Genomic DNA, 21577 nt, shown 5'->3' on the forward strand with positions numbered 1-21577 from the left:
TTGCCCTTGTGAAAAAAATCCCAGACGAGCAGAAACTGTTGCAAAAAATCTTGAAAGATTATGACACTGCGGCCAGACCTGTATTTAATGCTAGTCACGTTATAACAGTCAAATTTGGACTTACCCTCATACAACTGGCGGATATGGTAAGTGCTTTTATTGCTTATGTACTCATCCCAGATGCTGCAAACCCTTCTGTCTAAAATCGTATCTAACGTGGGGTAGTTTTGACCAAGAAAGAACCTACACGGAGGATAACATATTACCTGCTAATTGATATCTTTAGGAAAAATTGGTTTCTGAACATTTATTTTTAAAACCAATAATTTTTTTTTTGTATGCATTCCAGATAATTTCAGCGTGTGAGTCAATTATCATACACTGAATTCGAAAGGAATTGAAGTTCTATATTTTGTTCACTTATCGTTTCACATTTTGTTTTGTTTTTTGTTTTTTGTGGGTTTTTTTTTTTTTTTTTTTTTTTTTTTTTTTTTTTTTTTGTTATTCAAATTTGTCACAAGTCTCGTTCATAGAAGTTTTATATACAAGTCAATGTATTTAGTACATGTATTTATTGCCCAAAATTAAGGGTAAAAGTTGCTCGATTTTTCGACCGACTGATATACATGTATCTTCGATTTTAAAAAATGTTTTGATATATATTAATATTTGATAAATTATTTTTTCTTCGTGTACTTTAGAGTCAAAAATTATTCGCAAAATATATTTTCAGCGTTGTGTGAGAAAATATTCATCTGGAATCATCTCCATCCTGCAAATAATAATATAGAGAAAAAAATAAATGAAAATATTTTCCTCACATAAAAATATATCTGACAAGAAATTCAGAGAGTTTTGCAGTTCAAAGCCCTCATCGTTGGCTTGTTTGCCACTGTTGATGCATATTCCTTGGCTTCCCGTTGTCAAGCTTTTGCGGTAATTAGTCTCTCCAGTGGTCTCTCCTCGGGCGGCCATATTCGCAGGGGCACGTTGAAGGCCGTTACTTATTTGTTAACGGGAGAATTGTGATTTTCCGGGCCTCGGGATCAGGGGTTCGGTGTCGGACCACTCCAGTTTTTCAAAGTGACCAGTCGTGCGTGCATGCGATGCCTTCATCAGACTAGACCATCTTCTAATCCTGTTGACAACTGTCATTTCAGCTTTTGATCTGAGTGCACGACGGTGTCCAATCATTGGTTCTTTGTTGAATTGATATTAGAATCGTATGAAATATAATGTGGTTTCTTTTATCAATGATTGTAGACAACAAGAGACATGTATTAACTTGCAAAAGGTCAATAAAGACCACTGTAAGGCTTATATAATGGTTCAAATTCCTAATATTTTTTTTGTATTTTTACTGTTCGAAAAAAACCCATCTTTCCAAATACTATTTTTATCAAGAAAATGTTGTACTCAGTATCAATCCGAGTCAGTTATCTATGGCACGCCAAATTCACAAAAATAAGATAAAAATAAGATAAACATAGTTTCACAGATGATAAATTATGTTTATCGACTATTAACTATAGTTTACGAACCGTAAACTATAGTTAACGATTTTTTTACTATAGTTTTCATCTGTAAAACTATATTTAACGGTTGTAAACTATAATTAAGGAATGACAATCTAAGTTTATCAGTCTGCAAATACCGTTAACAATAGATTTTGCTGATAAATATAGATTCACATCTGTGAACTAAAATTTGCATTCGTTAACTATGGTAAAGAGTTCTTAATCATAGTTTCACAATCATGCAACTATATTTATCAGATAAATTATGTTTTGCAAACGCAAATGGCTGTTAATTAAAGTTTTACACTTCTGAAACATGATGATCGCGTTAACTATGGTTTACAGATGTGAAATATAGATTAACGGGGTTAAATTTATTTTCACAGATGATAAACTAGGTTTATCGACTGTTAACAATAGTTTACGGACGCTAAATTAAAGTTAACAATGGTATATTGTTATCTATAGTTTACGAACCCTAAACTATAGTTCACGATTTATTAACTATAAAATTAACGATCCATGAACTGTTATGGTTTTCATCTGCAAAACCATATTTAACGGTTGTAAACTACTAGTAGTTTACGAATGATAATCTAAGTTATCTGTCTGCAATAACGTTAACGATCGATTTTGCTGATACATGTAAATATAGATTCACATCTGTACACTTTAATTTGCATTCGTTTACTATAGTTAACAGTTGTTAATTATATTGTAGGTTCACTCTCGTAAAACTATATTTTGCAATCGCAAATGGTTATTTTATTGTTAATTATTATAGTTTTACATTTCTGAAACATTGATGATCGCGTTAATTATGGTTTACAGTTGTAAAATATACTAGATTATCGTCGCTAACTAAAGTTTTCTGTCCGTAAACTATAGTTTACAACCCTTAAACCTAGTTTACCGACTGTGAAACTCTGACTAGCTCAATTTTGTGAATTTGGCTTGCCATAGTAGTCACCCTGTATGTTAGACCAAACAGTCGCTTGTTTCATGGGAATACGGGAGGGAAATGATCAATTTGTCTTGATTTTGAAGTTGAAAGTGAATGAAGGGCAAAGCTATTTCTTCGAATAAGGATGTGTTTACTAGATATAGTAGTGCTACATGATCCGCGTACTACATGTGTCTCAGATGAAGCGACCTAATGAATTAATGTATTTTTAAAAAAAAAACCCCAAACAAACAGAGAATCGAACCCGGGACCTGCACTTGCATGTAGTAAGACGCTCTGATGTTAAGCCACTCACCAACATCGGCCAATATATCTTATCATTACATTAATTATTACATGTAGCTTAACATCTAGCTTTACAAGTTATGTTAAGGCATTGACGGAACATTAGTTGCATTGTTTTGCGGGGTTTTTTTAAATTTCAATTTAATTTTAAGATATATACTTAAGCAGAGTGTGCACTATGAATTACAAACAGTTAGAACATTCTCGTAAATTCTGTAAAAATAAAAGAAATTGACATAAATATAAACTATAACCCAGGTGGTATATTATTTCTTTTAAAAAATGTGCTCAAGTGGACGTGACTTTCATTAAGGTTAATGGCATCTTAATGTTTAACTTCACTAGCTGTCTTTTGTAATAAACGATAAATAAACTGTTAACGTTACCTTTATGTTTGCCTTACAGCTTAGTAAGATGAATTAAAGTGTAATATATTTATTTATTGTTTATGTCGTGTTCAAAACCTTAGATGACTCTTATTTGTTAAATTATTGACAAGCATTGCACTATTTGAAAATTCGAAACATTTTTATATTTTACATACGATGAACTTTGATCTATAAATTTTGATACCTCAAATGTCCCACACCACCTTAAGCAAATACTGTTACGTGACTCTAAATTAACCGTGGAGCAATATATTGGTGTATTCTATTGAATTATTGGTATTTACTAAGCATTAATTCGTTCTTAAAGCATCATGATTTATCAATGGTTCCGTCGAACGCCCACTTTTAGCGTCGTATTCACTAAGAGACGAGTTTATTTTGTGTCCCATGGGCATTTCTGAATAGTAAGTGTTGGCCACCAAACCAAACTGTACCGTTAAATGGATTATCAGTAGATTCAAGCATTGACAGATTAATTCAGCCCAATGTTTTTTTATAAGCATGGAAAATCTTAATTATCATCCTTTAAATGAAAGACATATCCAAGTTATTTTTATTTATATTTAAAAATACAATGTAGTGATACAGAACATCAAAAGATGTACTCAGTGACCGTTTGATACCAGTTTTTTTTAACTGAGACCCAGAATTAAAACAAATGAGCCACATATTGCAAATGTGTCTGCCGCTTCCGTTGTCTGAATAAAGTGATAGACTGCCGAAGATACAAAGCCGTTCAATGGTCGGAACAGTGTTCTTTCATGTGTTAATTATCGAGGAATTACCGATATGGCACGGTTTTCATGGAGAGCATTTCCTTGTCCGATCACTTCGCTTCCATGCAGCTTTTTGTAGAGATAATCAACAACCTCCATATCTTACTCAAATGCTCACACTTCCTTTGAAACGTTTCCACTATGGCGATTTCCCAAAGTTCTCTGGCTGTTCCTGATACTCGGTCAGATCTCTGGAGTCACAGGAAATGTGCTTAAGTATTTCCTGAACAAATTGTGTCTTTTGGCTGATTTTTTCAATGAAACTCATTCATTATCAACAATCTTTGTTTCTACCATGGTTTTACCGCTATCTTTGATAAAATCCTCAACATATTCATGTTTGGCGTAACTAAGCGTTCAATTCTCATTTTGTTTAAGAGTATTTCCGCTATGATTGATCGAATTTTAAATGCCGAAAAATATGACCATAAATCAAAGTACTAATAACGCTGAGAGCTACTTAGTCTTGATATGCAGGGGGTTTTATTATTGGGAGAGGGGGTATTGTGTGTTTGTTTTCTTGGATTTTATTTTGTTCTGTTTTGAAGGTGTTTTGGAGGCTTTTTATTCTGTTTTGTTGTTGTTATTTTTTAAAAAATAATTGGTGTTTTTTTTCTTTGAATCTTTCTTATTTGAAGACGGTTTATAAAATATGCAATTTTTTCCGAGATGTAGCTTTCTTTATTGTAATAGTTGCAATACCTGTCTTTTTTCGTCTGATTAAAATTCTCATAAAGCTAAAGGGCTGGGTGCAGACTAATTCTGTGTCATAAAACACCCACAGTGAATCCGTGTAACCGTGACCCAGTACCCCAGTATTCAAAACTGTCAGTTTCTAATACATCCATCAATTTAGAGATATGGTCTAAATTGCTTAGTAATGCTAGTATCTATAAACAGGTTTAAAACACTTCTTCAGCCAACTGCTGTATATAATGAAAAATTACGAATTGCGAGTAACGGCTTTCACTTACTGGGTTATCTCAAGTTTGTAAATCTTCCAAACGTAATAGATTTTGTATCTGAGTATTGAGAATATAGAAAATTGTCATGGAAACGTTTAACCTCTTTTTCATTCTTGTAAATGAGTTTGCTCCCGCTTTGCATGAGCATGTAAGCAATTAGATGCCTGTGTTATATAACAAAAGGTTTTCACTTGGTATCATGGGGAAGTATTTTTGTGGCATTAACAACTCTTTCTGTAATTTCCCGAATTCCTGAGAAATAAGGTCATCGATACATTTCTTGTTATGGGGTCAGGGGGTCAGTCAGGTTCACAGAAAGACTTACTCACCGGTTACACAATTTCTGATGCGCAGATCATACGAAATATTCATTTAAACGGTCACTCGGTGAACACCGGTGCGTCGCAATTAAAACCAATTAGTAAACTGTAAATCTCGTAATCCCTCCCCCTAACGGCGAGATGTGAGCAAGTGTTTGGATTCTTTGAACTGGTTCTATGAAGATGTTCCCTAACACCTGTACATGTGGTTTCTGGGTTGTTTTGTGCTTCTTCCATCAACATGCCTCTGAACATGTTTCACATCTTTTAATCTTTATCAGGTTTTCATGTAGAAGGAGCAGCTACTGTCGGTATAGCCGGACCGGTGTTGCTATACACTTTTTGTGTTAATAAATCACTAAGGTGGTGTGCTATGGTTTAGGCAAAGATCAAACTTTGTCCAAAATTAATTAACCAGCGCGGTTTTTCTTGAAGGTGTATGGATCATTTTTATCGTTATCTGTTCCCTCCACTTGTCTACGTCTTTCTACCTTTTAACACCTTCTAAACAGAGTAAACACGTAAAAACAATGATTAACTACCATTGTCTGTGAATTGTCTCTGTCACTTTAAACTTGATCTACAATTTTTGGCTCCAAAGACACGAATCAAAAAATTCTTAAGTGATTAGTTTTAAGAGTCGTATTTACGAGATAAATAGTCCTTATTACCGCTTGTGAATCCTGTATTTATGATACTTGACTTAAAAATATGCAGAGATAGTATGGTTTTATTAGAACAAAGTTCCGCACTGTGATGGTATAAAACTGTTTAAACAATAACTGGAGCATATAGAACTTGGCGCAATTGATTTGGAAATGGATAGAATAAGAAGCAATAAGGGCAGATTTGAAATCAAAATTTCGGTTCATTTTTTGTAAAATACTTCATCATAATATGTCACTTTCCCTCTACAATAATATTTTTCTTAACTGCGCTGTCTGCACATACGTTTTTTTCGAAGCACCCCAAGCTCAAATGATGGGAGCAGAATTAAAAGTCTGCAAAATTTGGCAGAGATTTTAATTTTTCTGACTTCTAATCCAAATGTCAAGCCGTTGACGGGAATTATGTAAGATTTAGAGCCCAGCCGTCGTTGAGGAATTATTTTTCAATTAAGATCCCATTAACGATACTCTGGGATGGATTTGGGTGAGTAGAATGTAGATTTCGTAAAATAGAGTTTGAGACAACGGGATTATCTACCGAGAAAACAACAGCACGTGTATCCTTGAATGGCAATCAATCACTTATTAATTAAATTTGTTGAGAGCAGCTTTAATGAGAAAACCTCGGGTTGAACACAAGGAGTCTCAATGGGTCTTTCAAAAGGCGAAATGCGCGCTCGGATCGTAATCTAGTTCTACGGTTTTTAAAGATAACGAAAATCCATATTTTTATTGTACTTTATTTCTGTTTTCATTTCGTATAGGTATTGATTTGGGTATCTGATATATTTCATGTCGATGAATATTTTGCATAACAATGGTCTGCGAACATCTAAGAACACAAAGATAGAAAACATCAAAAGCATTCTTGGTGGTAAATCATCCTATTTTTGTCATGAAAACTGTAGTACTTCCAAGTTATGAATGAAGTTTGTGGGTTTTTTTTATAAATTGACGTTTTATAATAGTCAGTAGTTAACAAAAGATGTTGGTTAATGAGATTGCACTGCCCGTAACTTTAAAACATTTGTTGTAGTAGAGGATCAAAACAAGGGAGCGGTCCCTTCTCAAAGTCCTCCAAACAAAAAAACGCTTATGTATGCGCGTTTTGGTATAAAGGTAAATCAGCAAATAGAACGAAGAAATCAAAAATACTGGCATTAATGACTAAATAAAATACAGAAACAAAACGTTACAGTGGAATACTTAGGAATTGTGGGAGCAATATTGTCGGCGCGTTTTATAACAGTCGATCTCGTTCAATTAAACGCTTTTTGCTATTGCGTTTGTCTTAAATCTTTTCGTAATCCAAGTGCTTGTTTGTGTTCTTTATGCAACAAATGATATACTGTTGGGAATATCAAGGAAAGGGGATATTTGTTCTGTGTTTATAAAATCTCTGAATGTCCTACTAGGGGAGCCATTGTTTTTGCTGTAAAAACGATTTCCCTCCTACTCTGATAAAACTGCATGGTCTTATCTTATGATTGAGTAGACGTTACAGTTTTATAGCAAAACATTTAGACTCAAAGAGATTTGACAGGAAAAAATTGAAACTTTTTTTCAATTATTTTACAACATGTCAACACTGCGATCGATGCCTATGCCAATCACGAATAGTGAGAAGAGATGGTAAATACTTTTGATTTCAGGATGGAATCTACCGATCATTTCGAGTGTCACGAGATTTAATAAACGATGCTCTTTAATCACTGCTTGAATGTATCATACTTTCGGGAACCTCTTGGCATCTCGAGAATCGGTTGAGAAATTCTGTTAATGTGATCAAAGATTGAATTAATGAGCTGGAGTTTCTTCAAATAAGCACAATAGATGCTATAGCTGGGGGAGCGGACTGGATAAGAGCTCGTCATCTCTTTTCAGGCGAAGGAACGGGAAATAACAGATAATATTTAAAAAAAACATATCATCACTTGAGTCCAATCTTGCCTGCAATCACACTAATTCATTATATCATTAATTATTTGGCGGAAATTTGCTACGTAAAGAAAGACATGAAAGAAAAATCTTTATTGGAAAAAAATAAACATGATGCAAGAGTACTTTAGGTTAAACAGATGAAAAGATAACCAGCCCCATAAATCGCATTAAACCGACTTCATTTAGTAGAGTGCAGCAGACGTAAGAACGCAAGAGACTGCATTGTTCACCACGGGTCACTTATTTGTACTCGCATAGACGCGTTCGAAGTGTCATGCTGACTGGTTTAGGATCGGGGAATAAGCTCGTGACGTCATAGAGACGTGCTGTCGAGTAAAACTGGGCTGTTGCGGTGAACTGGAGACGCCAATTGATATTAAGTTATCAGGATGATCGACAAATATCTAGCAATGGTTTCAATAAATTTTACAGTAACTATTGCACTTGATACAACGATGTACTTTTAGCATTAATTGTAGATTACAGAATTGTTAAATAGAATCGAAAATACGAACTAAATATCCCTTGAAATTAATTATATGTAGCATATTAAAAGTGTAGATTGTATAACTATCCTTCGTTCCTTCTTTGTGGAACTTGGAAAAGCACATTATTTAACTGTACTTTGCCTTTTTTTCAATGTAGTTATTGCTTTCCAACGTTCAATTAACTTGTTTTTCTCTTCAACAAATGGCTTAGAGTTATTGCAGGACCAAAAAGGGATCGCAGTACATTCACGATTTGTTGGTCCACATGGACCTACAGTCACGCCAACCTTCGAAATTGTCGCAACTTTACTACAATATTATAGCAAATATGTCTAGACAAAATAAGTTACAACTTTTTATTTTAAGATTCTTGACTGTATCATTACTTTGCCATTTAAATATCCATAATGCTATATTTTATAATTTTTATGTCTGGAGGACCTTTAGGTTATGTGCAGTGTACACAATCTACACAGTCGCTTTAATGATTGTTTTCCGTGTTTCGTTATCTTGTGGAGTTCAATGACTCAGTTATACCTTCAAAATCTCCTGTGTACAAGTCTAAGACATTGTAGCTTTTTATACACTCAACATGAGGGCACGGATGATTTCTGTACGATTTTTGAAATGTTTGATGTTTGCAAAGTATTAAAACCTCCCAGGTGTTGTTTGCTTGTGTATTTCGACAAGCTCAGATAAAAATTTGCGATACATGGAACTTGCCCAACTGATCGCCTGTGGTTCTACGATGCCATGTAGTCGTATTTTTACACCTGTATCGCTTTTTTATGAGGAAATAATTTTTCTCATAGTGATCGTTGGGCATGAATAAATTATGTATCTATCAAACTGATTTGTAACAGTTATGTTTTCAGTTACTGATGAATCAGCGCTCTCTCTCTCTCTCTCTCTCTCTCTCTCTCTCTCTCTCTCTCTCTCTCTCTTAAAATGTTTTACGTTTTAATAGAAAAATAGAAATCTCGCAAACAGAATAACTGAATTGAAATGGTTTTCGTTGTTTTAATTTTGTAGGATGAGGTAAACCAGGTGCTGACTACCAGCGTGTGGCTGGAACAGGTAAGTCTATCACTTTTGTAGGATTGTGACGTCATGGCATGGCAGTGCTTGTATGCGATGATATAAAGTCATACATGTATGCATATTAAATTCGTTAGATTCATGCAAGATTGAAAATTATAATCTAATGTATGGAATGAAATGCGTTCATACTTAATATTACAAAATTGTGAAAAAGGATAGATACATTCAAATTAAAAAAAAAATTTCATACCGTAAGTCAGAGTTTTTTTTCACATTAATTGATACACGTTTGTTTGTTTGTTTGGTTTTTTTGGGGGGGTTGGGGGGGGGGGGGGTTGGGGGGGATATTTGGCTATTTTTTTGGCAAACATTCGTTTCGCAAAAAAACCCTGCAAATTATATCAGCTATAACTTGCAAATGAAATGCATCTAAAATCTCAAAGAACTTGCTCAAAAAGAAAAAAAGAATTTTGATAGACCCTATTATTTGCAAATATTGCTACTAGCATTAATAAAACCCCCGAATATACGGTTATACTGGGTGAATTTTTTTTAAAGTTGATATATAGACAGTCTGAAGAATGATCGATGCAAAGTTTGTGGTATTTTAAAGGGATTTTCATTGGATAATGATTTTGATTTACTTTTCCAATTTTTAAAACGATGAAAAACCTGTTAATCAATTTGACCGACCGAAGAGGTACATGTACAAATACAAAATAATTTTCATTCAAAAAAAATAATAATAAAGTAAAATTTACGTTGCACAAAATGGTGCACTAGGTAATAGTTAGATAATATTTAATAAAATTTAATAGTGAGCTGAGTGAGTGAAGCGTCCGAGTTCAGCCTCTTCTTAATCTACTGAATATTGCTTAATATGGTCTAACTTGCTTAGAACATAACCCACTTTTTTATGCAATCTGCAGTCGTTAAATAGTCTATTCAGTGATGTTTTTGATTGTTAAGAATTTCTGTTAAGTTCACAGCGACATTGCGTTTTCAACTGAAAGCATAGAGGACCGCAAACAATATTACAGAAATTTGTGGGGTCGGTAAAGTTCATACAAGGCGAGGGGGAGCCGAGTAACAAACCTAATAAGTGTTTTGTTTCGTTGAGGACGTAAAAAAAAACAAAAGATAATTATATAACAATTAAATTCATAGCTTAATTCTCTTAAAAATTACCTTCCTTGTCAGTCGTCTGTGCAAACCTGGATGCCATTGTATGATCGTAATATTACGTTACGGGCAAAGGGGCCGGGGTCACTCTAATATTTTGTGGCTTAAAAATTAAAGGAATGGTTGAACGTTAGTGTAAAAAAATCAGCTCAAATAATGTTTCGTCCGCCATATAGCCGTATAAATTTTGACGCTCGCCGTGTAAAGAAAGGATTATGTGCGGTTTTATGCATTTTTGCCCCCAAAATCAAAGTTTTAAAAAGAGCTTTAAAAATAAGGTGAATATTGGAAATAAAGGTGTAAAAGGTTATCACCACAGTGACGTCATAATGTAGAAATAACGTCATGAAGATTGCATTATTTTGATAAATTGATGTTTTGTAGCAAAATATGGGTGTTTTCCGATGGTTTTTCGACTGGGAAACATCGAGCGCAGGCATGCTCAAGTTCCATTTTTTAATATAATGTGTATAACTATCTGACAAAAACATATGTTAAAATCACACTTGAGAAGACCTGCACTTCCGATTGCAAAATATGGAGCAAAAATGAGAATATTTTCATTTTTTTGCAAATTTGTGGGAATTAGGTCATTTAAGTGGCGTCATAGATAAACAGCGAATGAGCAATGATGACTAAAATCAAGATTAAAGTTATAGACATCCTCTTTACAATGATTTGTGAAGATTTTATTTTTATACGATACTATTTAAAAATTGGTTGAAATCGGGGGCAGATATTTGACCATACCGCACAGTCCTTTGTAAGGCAATCACGTGACGCGATTCATGCAATAACGTCGATACATTCTAGTCCGAGGCAAAACAAAAAAGAGATAATATTTGCATGGCGCATACGTTTTGATAGCCATTGAAAAAGTGGGTAATATGTTCTAACTTGCCATTCTTTTTTATCCACAACTTTGCAAAGTATAGTGCTTTATATTCAAGCAAAATTCGAGTCAACAAGATATACTTTTCTGTTTTTGCAAACTTGTATGTGAAGCTCTGATGCAGCATAAATTTCCAATAAAGGTAACTGTTTATGAAACAGATATCCCAGCAAAAAAAAGATTTTTAAAAGAATACTTTATAGAAGCATGCACATGACTTAAACAATTGATATAATAAATAATGTTAATGATAACTGAATCCAAGTGATTCTAACACCCCAGGGATTATAAAATTTTGATTAAGAGAGATAAACTATTATTCTACATTACTCATTAAAAGAAACGTCTATGCTCAATTAAATATCTGTTATCTCCTGGCGAAGCTAGATTTACGATTAACTCAGTCTTGTTTTTGGAATGACCGAACTAAGCCAAAACAATTGGGTAAACAATTTCCTATTGAGGTACGGCTTGCCTGATTGCCAGTTTTCTCCTATTAGCAAAACGTTAAGATCACAAATACATATCTATATGTATATATAGAGCGCATAGTAGGCACAGATGATGTAATTTATATTGAACGTGATAATCTTCGCTCCGATTTCAGCACGTGAGGTTTCCTATCTTATCTTTAGTAATCACTTTTTGAGCCAGATGTCAGTTTGTTATCGTTGAGAATTTTAACAATCTTTGTTAGATATATTCCTCCTTCTCTGTTATATTGCTTTCTTCAGAACAACATTTAATATCATTTTGTATCCAACCAAACATTTAAATGCATTTGATTCTATCGGTTTGGGGGTAAAATTAGCAGTTTATGAGCAATGTAACAAGAGTTCAAATGAAACCCATATGTTTACAGCATGAAATTGTATTCTTATCTAGGAATTATCAAATTATAATTAGCATACACCGAGAAATCTTCATACGACCGAATTTTTGTTGTTGAAATTTTGAACTAAAGAAAGGACGGCCCTTCAAAATTGTAGGTCTGATTACAAGTAACATCGTGTCAAAAATAATTGGCATTATCTCTTTTTGATTTTTGTTTGTCCGTTTTGTTTTTGTTGGGGGGGGGGGGGTAGTGATATATCATTCTAATACATGTAGTTGTTAACAAAGAATCATTTTTTTTAACATAATTTATATTTGATTGAAAAATTAACTTTGAATCGATAGTTTGCTTTTGTCAAATGTTGACTATAAATAATAAAAGATCGTAGCTACAAGTAATGATTGCATTGAATGGAGAGTCGATTTGGTTTTTTTTTTTTTTCATCGTATATCGAAAGTAACACTCGCAATGATAACGTAATTGTGTTAAAACACAATGTGCATGTACATATGACAATAATTGCTGCGTATTTCTATATCAAGTGGTCCATTCGCCTTTGCAATCTTACAAGAAAATTTTGTATTTAAGTCTAGATTTCATTCTTTATGAGCGATGAAGAAAAGATCAGTTTAAGATGAAGCAACGGTTAATTTTCTGTTTAAAACCAACGACCATTAGCCCAAGGGTTTATTGCAAGGAGTATCGATAAACCGTAAATCAGGGGAGTTGTGATGTTACAATGTAATCAATCAGAATAAACTGATCTCCAGCCCGGCCATCGAAATTTTGGTTGCACGTTTTGTTCCGCTAATTGTTCCTTACCTAAAACCTAAGCTCAAAAAAGTAATAAAAAACTTTAACTTAGAGAAATTCGTAAAGCAGTCTGTATTGCTTAGTTATTGCTAGTACACAGTACTAATTGGAAGTGTGCCTATTAAGCCGACCTAAAGTTTAAATCATTCCTATATTTAGACTTTTGAAGCTGTTTATTGAAATTAAATTCTATAAACATAAAATTTTTAAAACCAATCATGAATATATTGTAATTTTATAGTAAAACAAATTGAATGTAAACTTAAGAACAAAAATATAATATTATAAACTCAACTTTTCCAGATTTGTGCGTATTACATTACAATCACTTATACCGTGCGTAGATCCGGACAAAAGGGAAAACCAACCAGGAAGTGCTTTTTTTAGTATTTTTTAACATTCAAATTAAAGATAAATCATTTTAAAATAATTAATTGGGTGCACGATCAATCCTGGCCAATAGATATACCACTTCTTATTCACCTAAGCTCGTTCATTTCCATCGAAGCTACATTGTATGTGAGGCACAGTTACCTGTGTCCTATGCAATGTTTGAATCATTTAATCACTGTATCTTTTCGATACCTAAAGAGGGCTGCTCTTTGCTGCAATTTCATTCAACTACCTTAACTGCATACGTTCATAAAAATGACACTAACTGCATATTAAGTCAAGTATCATTTAGTGTACCATGCATCAATACAGTTGACGCACTCTATCTACAGGAATGGCAAGACGAACGATTGATCTGGGATCCAAATGAATACAATGGACTGGAAACCTTGCGCATGCCCTGTGATAAGATTTGGCTTCCGGATATAGTACTTTACAACAGGTACATGCTTTTCTCAAAGTCATGATTGGCCTGTTTGAATAACTCTTTACACATTGATTTAGAAATTCAAAGGTCTAATATTGTTGCTATTTTTCAGCGCGGATGACTACACTTCCGGATATATGCAGAGTAAGGCAATGGTCCGGCACGACGGAAACGTATTCTGGCCGCCTCCCGCCAAGTTCCGGAGCTCTTGCAAGATCGATATTACATTCTTCCCGTTTGACGACCAAATTTGTAAAATGAAATTTGGTTCCTGGGCCTATGATGGATTCCAAGTGGATATAACAAACAGGACCGCGCAAGTGGACCTGTCCAACTACGTATACAGCGGGGAGTGGGAACTGATTACTATATACGGGGTTAGGAATGAAGTGGTTTACCAGTGTTGTAATATTCCTTACCCGGATGTGACGTTTACTATTGTCATGCGCAGAAAGACGCTGTATTATCTTTTCAATATCATATTTCCATGTCTATGGTTGACGATTCTTAGTTTGTTGGGTTTCTGGTTGCCGCCCGACAGCGGGGAGAAAATAACACTCGGAATTACCGTGCTCCTGGCCTTCTCTGTATTCATGCTTCTTATCGCTGAAAACATGCCGGCTACTTCAGAATTCGTTCCTTTGATAGGTAAAACTAAGCTTTAAAATGCTTCCTATTTTATAATTGTACGTTTGTAATCGTACCAATTTTTATTTTAAAACTTAAAAAATCCTGCATTTTAATCTCTTTGACAGGTATTTATCTGACAGTGACGATGGGTATGACGTCATTGTCTATCATACTAACAGTTTTTGTGCTACAGCTACATCACGTGGGTCCGCACCAGAGACCTGTGCCAAGATGGCTGCGCTTTTTGTGTGTGGACATCTTAGCAAGATTTATGTGTATGCGTCAATCTCAAATTCCACAGCCGTTTGTGGACGAATTCCGGAAGGACGATATGTGTTTGACTACATTCTTTGAGAACGTTGAAAACGGTAACACCGCTGGCACGTGTAATGGAAATATTCAGCAAAACTCCAATAATACTATCAACAATTACCAGAACGATAAATACCATATAGAAATGGAGAGGGACAAAACACACCAGAAAATTACCAACCATTTGAAGCTTCTTGTGGAGAAGCAAGACTATGAGGAGAACCACCAGGGTATAGTCCACGAGTGGCAGTTCGTGGCCCATGTGATGGACAGGGTTCTGTTCTGGATATTTCTGTTCGCTGCTGTCTTATCGTCCATTTTAATTTTAGTCGTACAGCCGTTAATGAAGCCGCCATTACAATAAACACTGTTTGCTTTCATTATGTTACAATCATTCATGTAAGACATCGTTACCACCCACGGCGCCAGGCAAAACCATTACACAAAGTATGAATGTGTCTGTTAGATTTTCTGTGTTTGAAAATCCAGTCAGGCTTTTTATTATTACAAGAACTTAACATGTGATTTTTATTTCTGAGAAATATAAATTTGCAAAATACACATGTGTGAAAACTAACCATTTTGTTAGAAGATGATGTGATGTATTTATAAGTTTTAAATATGTTCTTGTACAACTGATCTCCTGTAAGTAGACAACATGCTTACCTTATTTTAAAATATAAAATGTAATGAATTTGAATGATAAACTACAGTATGATCCTCAAGTTTATACTACAAGTATAAGCTCATGTTAAATCGCTATGTTTCATGTACATATGTATGTTTGTCTGTTATCATCGAAATATATCAATATTTTAAATATTAAACTATAAATGGTATGCGAGTGTTTGATTTTTTAATTGCAGAGTAAAAGTATTGAAGCTCCGGTAGTCGCCTCATTGTTTGCTGGCAATTGCTGGACTGCCATGTATCGTGCTGCTCAGCTGTCCAGTTCAATGTCAATTTGTAATGATATGACTTTTTCCACTTGCCCTATAACCAATCCGACAAAAGTTTTTGCGTACATGTACGTATGGGATGTTACATGTTTATAAATAGAACAAATCTACTTCCGGGGGTTTCCTGACCCACTGACCGTACCCATTTTTATACATCGCCGATTCGAACACTTCTTTCGCGGCACCGTATTTCGTGGCTGAGTCCTTTGTCTCTCGATAGGTCGATTGTCCGATGTCTTTCCAACAGTTAATCCGAGAGAAGGATAGAAATAAGGATCTTTTGCAGAGTCGGGACGCGGTATTTCTACAAATAAACGAGAAGTGAGATTTTTATTTAGTTTGTGCTGTATACAAACAGGATATCAATCAACATATTTTGTAATTAATACCTCCGGATGAAATGACGACTCCAAATTATATTATGATTTAAACTGTGCAAAAAAAAAATCGTATGTGTTTAACAAGCCTTATCACACAATTTGATAATTTGTTGTCAATATGCTTTTATTTAATTCCGACGCGTTTTATTCTTGGTCCCCGAAAAGCACTATTCCCAGGCACGTAGCATCGTTTTTTGAAAATTGTGAAGGGACTCATCAAAAAACACTCGACAAGCAAAAAAAAAAGGGGGGGGGGCAACTTTCTTGATTCAAGAAAATCTTAATCAGGGGAGAGAATAATGTAGCATGCCTAAAGCCAATAACTAATTTTCACTGTTCATTTCCTCATCTTAATTCACTTAAAATTTTACAAGGTCTCCAAAAAGTGGGGGGTTGGGCAACTCCATGATCATTCACTGTTTTTTAAGTAAATTTTATAATAGAAAAATATCTGTTGCAACAAAAAGTTGGGAAATAGCCCCCCCCCCCCCCCCATGCTGTGTGCCTGGTTCCCGAAACATCCTGTGCACGAAGCGTCTCGCTCCTGCAATATACGACAAAGGGATTCATGAGAACATATAATGGGTTTTAATAATATTGTATAAGTACAGCAATATCCAATATCTGAATTGTGATGCCGGTGTTTGTATATTTGATTTGTAATACAGGTACTAAAATTGACATAAATCACGTGATACCGTGTCGTCATCCCGCGTGTCGCATCCGTCACTTCTACACTGTTATCCGCCATGTTCCAGTTGACGCTGAGTGGGCTGGATCTGTCCACAGAACGAGTGTCGGTAACCCGGGTAACACAGCCAAGTTTTGGGTGCTGGGCCCTGTATCCCGGGGGTAGACCGGTCAGAGGCTGGTCGTCACGATCTACGCGGCAACACATTGCACGTGACATGTGCCCGTCATTGAATAACATACCTAGAGATATCCAGATTTGTTTTAATGTTCAGAAAATTACAATGATATCCATTTAAACGATTCTATGCCAAAAAATGCATGGTTACATGTACCGAGACCTCTAACTTTGCTTACATTAAATTGTTTTCTATAATTGTTAAGTTAGTGCAACTAACGAAAATTGAAAGTCAGAAAACAAATTTTGAATACATGATTTTAGTTTTAAAATTATCGTAAAGTTTAAAAGTAGGTACTGTCTCCTCGTCTTTACATTCAAATTGAATTAAAATTTTTAAAAAAATTGAGGCAAAAAAAGGCAAAAAAGGCAAAACCCTTCCATCAAAACCAAAACCTTACATGATATTCCAATATGGTGAATTTTTCTGTCCTTTATGTATATCAAATTCCTTCACTATGGGCACATACAATTATACGTCAATTTGAGAGTCATTGCAATGTTTGTGCTTATTTAATGTATATAGCTTATAATATGTGTATAGCTTATTATATGTTTATGTCTATGCAATGTGTGCCTTTCCGACCGATTTCTGAGGATTAGTCTAGCCCCCCCCCCCCCCCCCCCCCACTTTGAATTTGCTTTCGACGCCACTGTATTTCCATATGCGGTGAGTTCAAACCTCGGCCGGAGCAAAGGTGGAGATATATTATGGTGAAATTCTCTTTATATACATGTATATATACATACCAAGTGTGATGGAAGAAAGATAAATCGGTTCCACCAGGAATAGAGACAGAAGCGCCCCCTGTATTCCCAGAACGTTCCAGCGACAGATCTTGTCACTACACGACATAGTGCGCAGGCGCTGTCCGCGGCGGATTCCGTCCAGTGTCTGGGGGGTGTCGTCTGTAGGTATCGTCCCCTCACCTGTCGCACACAAATACATGTCCATATCATGTATCTTATGTCTGTGTTTGTGAAACTCACTTCTTCTTTTTTATATTTTGTAAATTTTTGTATTAAACTTTTAATCGTTTGTTTCTGATAGCTGAAAGAGACATTTATATATACCTTTCTCCACTTTGGTTCTGAGAAGACCGTGCTGCCGTTTTCTGAATACTGGTTCGTGATCTCCGTCAGTGTGGTGAGGATCCGCACTGTGGTTATTTACATATGAAGGTTAAAAAAAATATTCATTTTATAGCAATTAATCAAAAGAAAGCGATAATAAAAACTCTTCTATCACAATATCTCGCGTTTTATATTGTTTTGAACTGGAGTTACAGATCAGCAAAAAAAGAACGTTTTATTGGATGATGTTATTCTCCGATAATAATTATATGAATGAATACATATTGATCAAGTAGGGCCCCATCTTTCTATATCGTCAGCCATAATCATATGAATTCAGTTATATCCGAAACTAAATATTATCATTTTATTGCTAAAAATTATTTCTTTCATCTTATCATTAGAGATACAGCAGATATGACCCGACATATAATGACATGTATTAAATACCGTTTATAGGGAAAATTTAAATCCCTCATACTAATTTCAACGTGTGTAAAATATACATATATATTACTGATTGTTTTTAGAATAGAGCAATCATTACAAAAATGTACTTCCTACACGTACACAGATAAAACCTGTTGTATATGCATACAGTACTTCCTACACGCATGCATAATGTGCACAGTTCTCACCATGGACAAATGCTATACTATGCATGTACCTTCCTCCCCCAGATTATAAACAGTACGTGCACCTACTGTGTAAAGATTGCCCCATCACCACACGGGGCCGTGGAGATATAGAGGTGAAAAGACAGGTGAGACATAACCTTCAGAGTCCCGAATAACGTCTGTTTAAATATTCTTCTGTCTCTTAAACGATAGATTTCTTTCAACAAGTACCTGTAGCAAATTACATGTAAAACATGTCTATATAGCCAAATATTTTTTTCAAACCAATCAGTAGTAGATACCTTCAATGACACGTTAAGGAGTCTGAGTGGTTAACAAATTAACCATCATGCAGATTTACCTTAAAATTTGAGAAATGAAGTTCTATGTTATAAAGTTTCATTTGGTAAAAATAAATCCATTTATGTAAACTTTTAAATTTCGAGCATTTTCCTCTATCATTATATACACTAGACACAACATTGCTAACGTACCATTTAAATGGAATAGTATTTACATCCTAAAAAATTTTAAAGATGAATTTAATGTTTAAATAGTTGACTTTAATCATAAGTAAGACATTTAAATGACCAAACGGATAAATGGATACAATGTTAACCGAAGCGTAACTGTTCTTTAGCAATGTTCAAATCGTGCTCACACTTTTTTGGAAATTCTTATAATTGATGCATGTGTAACTAAAAACTCACACAAAAAAACGACGGGGTATGCCGCGTTTGACCATAGACGAGCGTGGCAAGGCAGTTGGTATGGTCTCTGCAGGGTGCTCCTTTAGAGAGGTTATAATTGTTTTTTCATAATTTAACGATTACCTGTGATATTAGCTAAAAAATGATGCACCATGCTTATCTAATAAAAAAAATGTCTTTTTTAGGTAGCCACAGTAATAGGCACCACACGTCAAGGTTGTACCGGAAATTTGTTCAAACCGGAAGTGCGAGGGACCGAGCAAGAATTTCAAAGCGCCAAGTAATTACTAAGCGACAAAGACAGACATATCGCTTTTATCCGCGCAAATGGAGGCCACACCCGAAATTGATATGTGAATCACATAATAGGAGGTACCAATGTTTCATAAACAGTACTTAAAGCAATTGGTCAATAAGTTTGCAACAAATGATGTTTCATTTTCTGTATTATAATAAACTGTTAAAATAATATACTAATTTATCTTTGTTAAGTTCAGATCTAAAACAATCATAGAAATAGTAAGTGGTGCGTTAGCAATTTTGCCTAGTGTAGAACTCTTCTCTTTCAGATTATTAATTTAGTATAAAATGAGCTCCGAATATCGAACCTACGTAATGAAACTGCAATACTAGATAATCTTTTTCCAGTATTTACAATATTTACCTTTGAAATCCCCTTTTAGCGATGATTTCAGCGTGAGAGTCGTGAATTACATTCCCCTCATCACAAAGGTTATCGCCCGTGACGAAGCAGTTTCCTGTTTAAAACATGACGATATAATCCGTTTTCCTCTTTACAAACCAAGATCACTTTGTAAACAAAGTATTTTAAAAAGATTAAAGACTTATAACATGCTTAATCATATAATTCCATGAACAAAAATATATATCACATACGTCACGTAACCATGGATACCTGTCCCTAAACTGACGACCGAGAGCTGATCCTCAATATCATCGTGCAACAAGATGGCGGCAATAACCTTCCGCCCAGACAAGTCCTCGCTAACGGAAGCTACCAAGCTCCTGAATTTCGCCAATGTCTTCATGGCTACCCTATCACCGAATGTTCGTATTGAGAGCGGTACATGTATCGCTTCAGTTGCTTTCTGGGGAAAAACAATCTATTTTAAAACATGCTGTCGGAAACTGTATATGGTTAAAAGTCATTTATCGTTATTGTTATTGTCCTATTATATTGAATAATCTATTCGGCATTGTTTAAACGAGATTTATATAGTTCTATTATATATATACATTATCAGTCAAATATACATGTAATATCTATCGATGTTTCTGTCTTTTTGTAAGGAATGTCTTGATAATAATACCGACATTAGATTTTCACCTGAGTCTGTGTATATAATCCCTGTTTCTTTAACTGTCGCAGAGCTTCTGCTGTAGCACGATTTTTAGTCTCATTTAAACTTTTCCCAGTGACAATATCAAATTGATGTTCACTCAGACGGGCCGCCATATAGAATCTGTCAGAACCCAACTTATATTTACTTAAACACGAGATGACATGAACTTAGTTAATATATCAACATAGCTATTGCAGGAATGTTGTGTACATGAATCGCATTCTTTCTATTAGTGTCCACACGAAAACTCACGTTAAATCATGGGGCGGGCCTATGCGTGATGACGTTTCAATGACGTCACATGTTAAGTGCTGTGACTGCGCATATTCGTAAAACATTTGAAGTGGATTTTTTCCAGGTGGGCATATATCAATGAAGTTGGCACTTCTTGAGCTGCAGTTTATGCTGTCAATACTCCGTAGTTTCTGAGATTTACAATTTAATGTAGTGAATGAGTGTCATCTGTAGACATGTCAAAGTGAACTAGATATCACTACGTCAAAATTGTTATTATGTTAGAATATAAAATGAAACTGACATCTTCAGGGATCACTTAGTTTAGGGTTACTGAAGTGCATTAAAGGTTTTTGTAGATATATATAGAGATACCATACTGGTTTGGGTATTTCTCCTTCACACTGGAGCTGTAGGAGTGCTATGTTTGCAGCCTTTTTGCGACCCTCCTTTTTGTTTCCGTGTTTAATCATCCGGAACTCTCGATCTCCAAGTTTAGCAAACAAACGAAATCTGGAAACAAAAAGCTTAAG

At 34.9% G+C, this 21577-nt stretch overlaps 2 protein-coding genes across 10 annotated transcripts in view; one reads left to right on the forward strand and one right to left on the reverse strand.

The window, feature by feature from the left end:
• Positions 1-15202, forward strand: part of LOC128176032 (neuronal acetylcholine receptor subunit alpha-10-like) — a 38643-nt gene extending 23441 nt beyond the window's left edge. For 2 of the 3 annotated variants that reach the window (XM_052842026.1, XM_052842027.1), the window contains 5 exons: positions 1-146; positions 9346-9390; positions 13802-13911; positions 14009-14544; positions 14652-15202. In XM_052842026.1, the coding sequence (XP_052697986.1) occupies positions 1-146; positions 9346-9390; positions 13802-13911; positions 14009-14544; positions 14652-15202 (1388 nt within the window). The remainder of the gene's footprint in view (positions 147-9345; positions 9391-13801; positions 13912-14008; positions 14545-14651) is intronic. The other variant, XM_052842028.1, reaches the window with a different exon arrangement.
• A 150-nt stretch (positions 15203-15352) lies between these two features.
• The window catches only part of LOC128176028 (double-stranded RNA-specific adenosine deaminase-like), a 28735-nt gene continuing 22510 nt past the window's right edge, over positions 15353-21577 (reverse strand). For 4 of the 7 annotated variants that reach the window (XM_052842021.1, XM_052842018.1, XM_052842022.1 and 1 more), the window contains 10 exons: positions 21425-21557; positions 21063-21235; positions 20795-20930; positions 20363-20555; positions 20111-20204; positions 18824-18967; positions 18120-18205; positions 17796-17975; positions 16876-17110; positions 15353-16101 (listed from right to left, as the gene is read on the reverse strand). In XM_052842021.1, the coding sequence (XP_052697981.1) occupies positions 15888-16101; positions 16876-17110; positions 17796-17975; positions 18120-18205; positions 18824-18967; positions 20111-20204; positions 20363-20555; positions 20795-20930; positions 21063-21235; positions 21425-21557 (1588 nt within the window). In that variant the 3' untranslated portion in view covers positions 15353-15887. Of the gene's footprint in view, positions 16102-16875; positions 17111-17795; positions 18017-18119; positions 18206-18823; positions 18968-20110; positions 20205-20362; positions 20556-20794; positions 20931-21062; positions 21236-21424; positions 21558-21577 lie in introns of those variants that run through there. The other 3 variants (XM_052842020.1, XM_052842024.1, XM_052842023.1) reach the window with 3 other exon arrangements.

Source organism: Crassostrea angulata, chromosome 3 (genome assembly GCF_025612915.1).
Source record: "Crassostrea angulata isolate pt1a10 chromosome 3, ASM2561291v2, whole genome shotgun sequence".
Classification (NCBI taxonomy): Eukaryota; Metazoa; Mollusca; class Bivalvia; order Ostreida; family Ostreidae; genus Magallana; species Magallana angulata.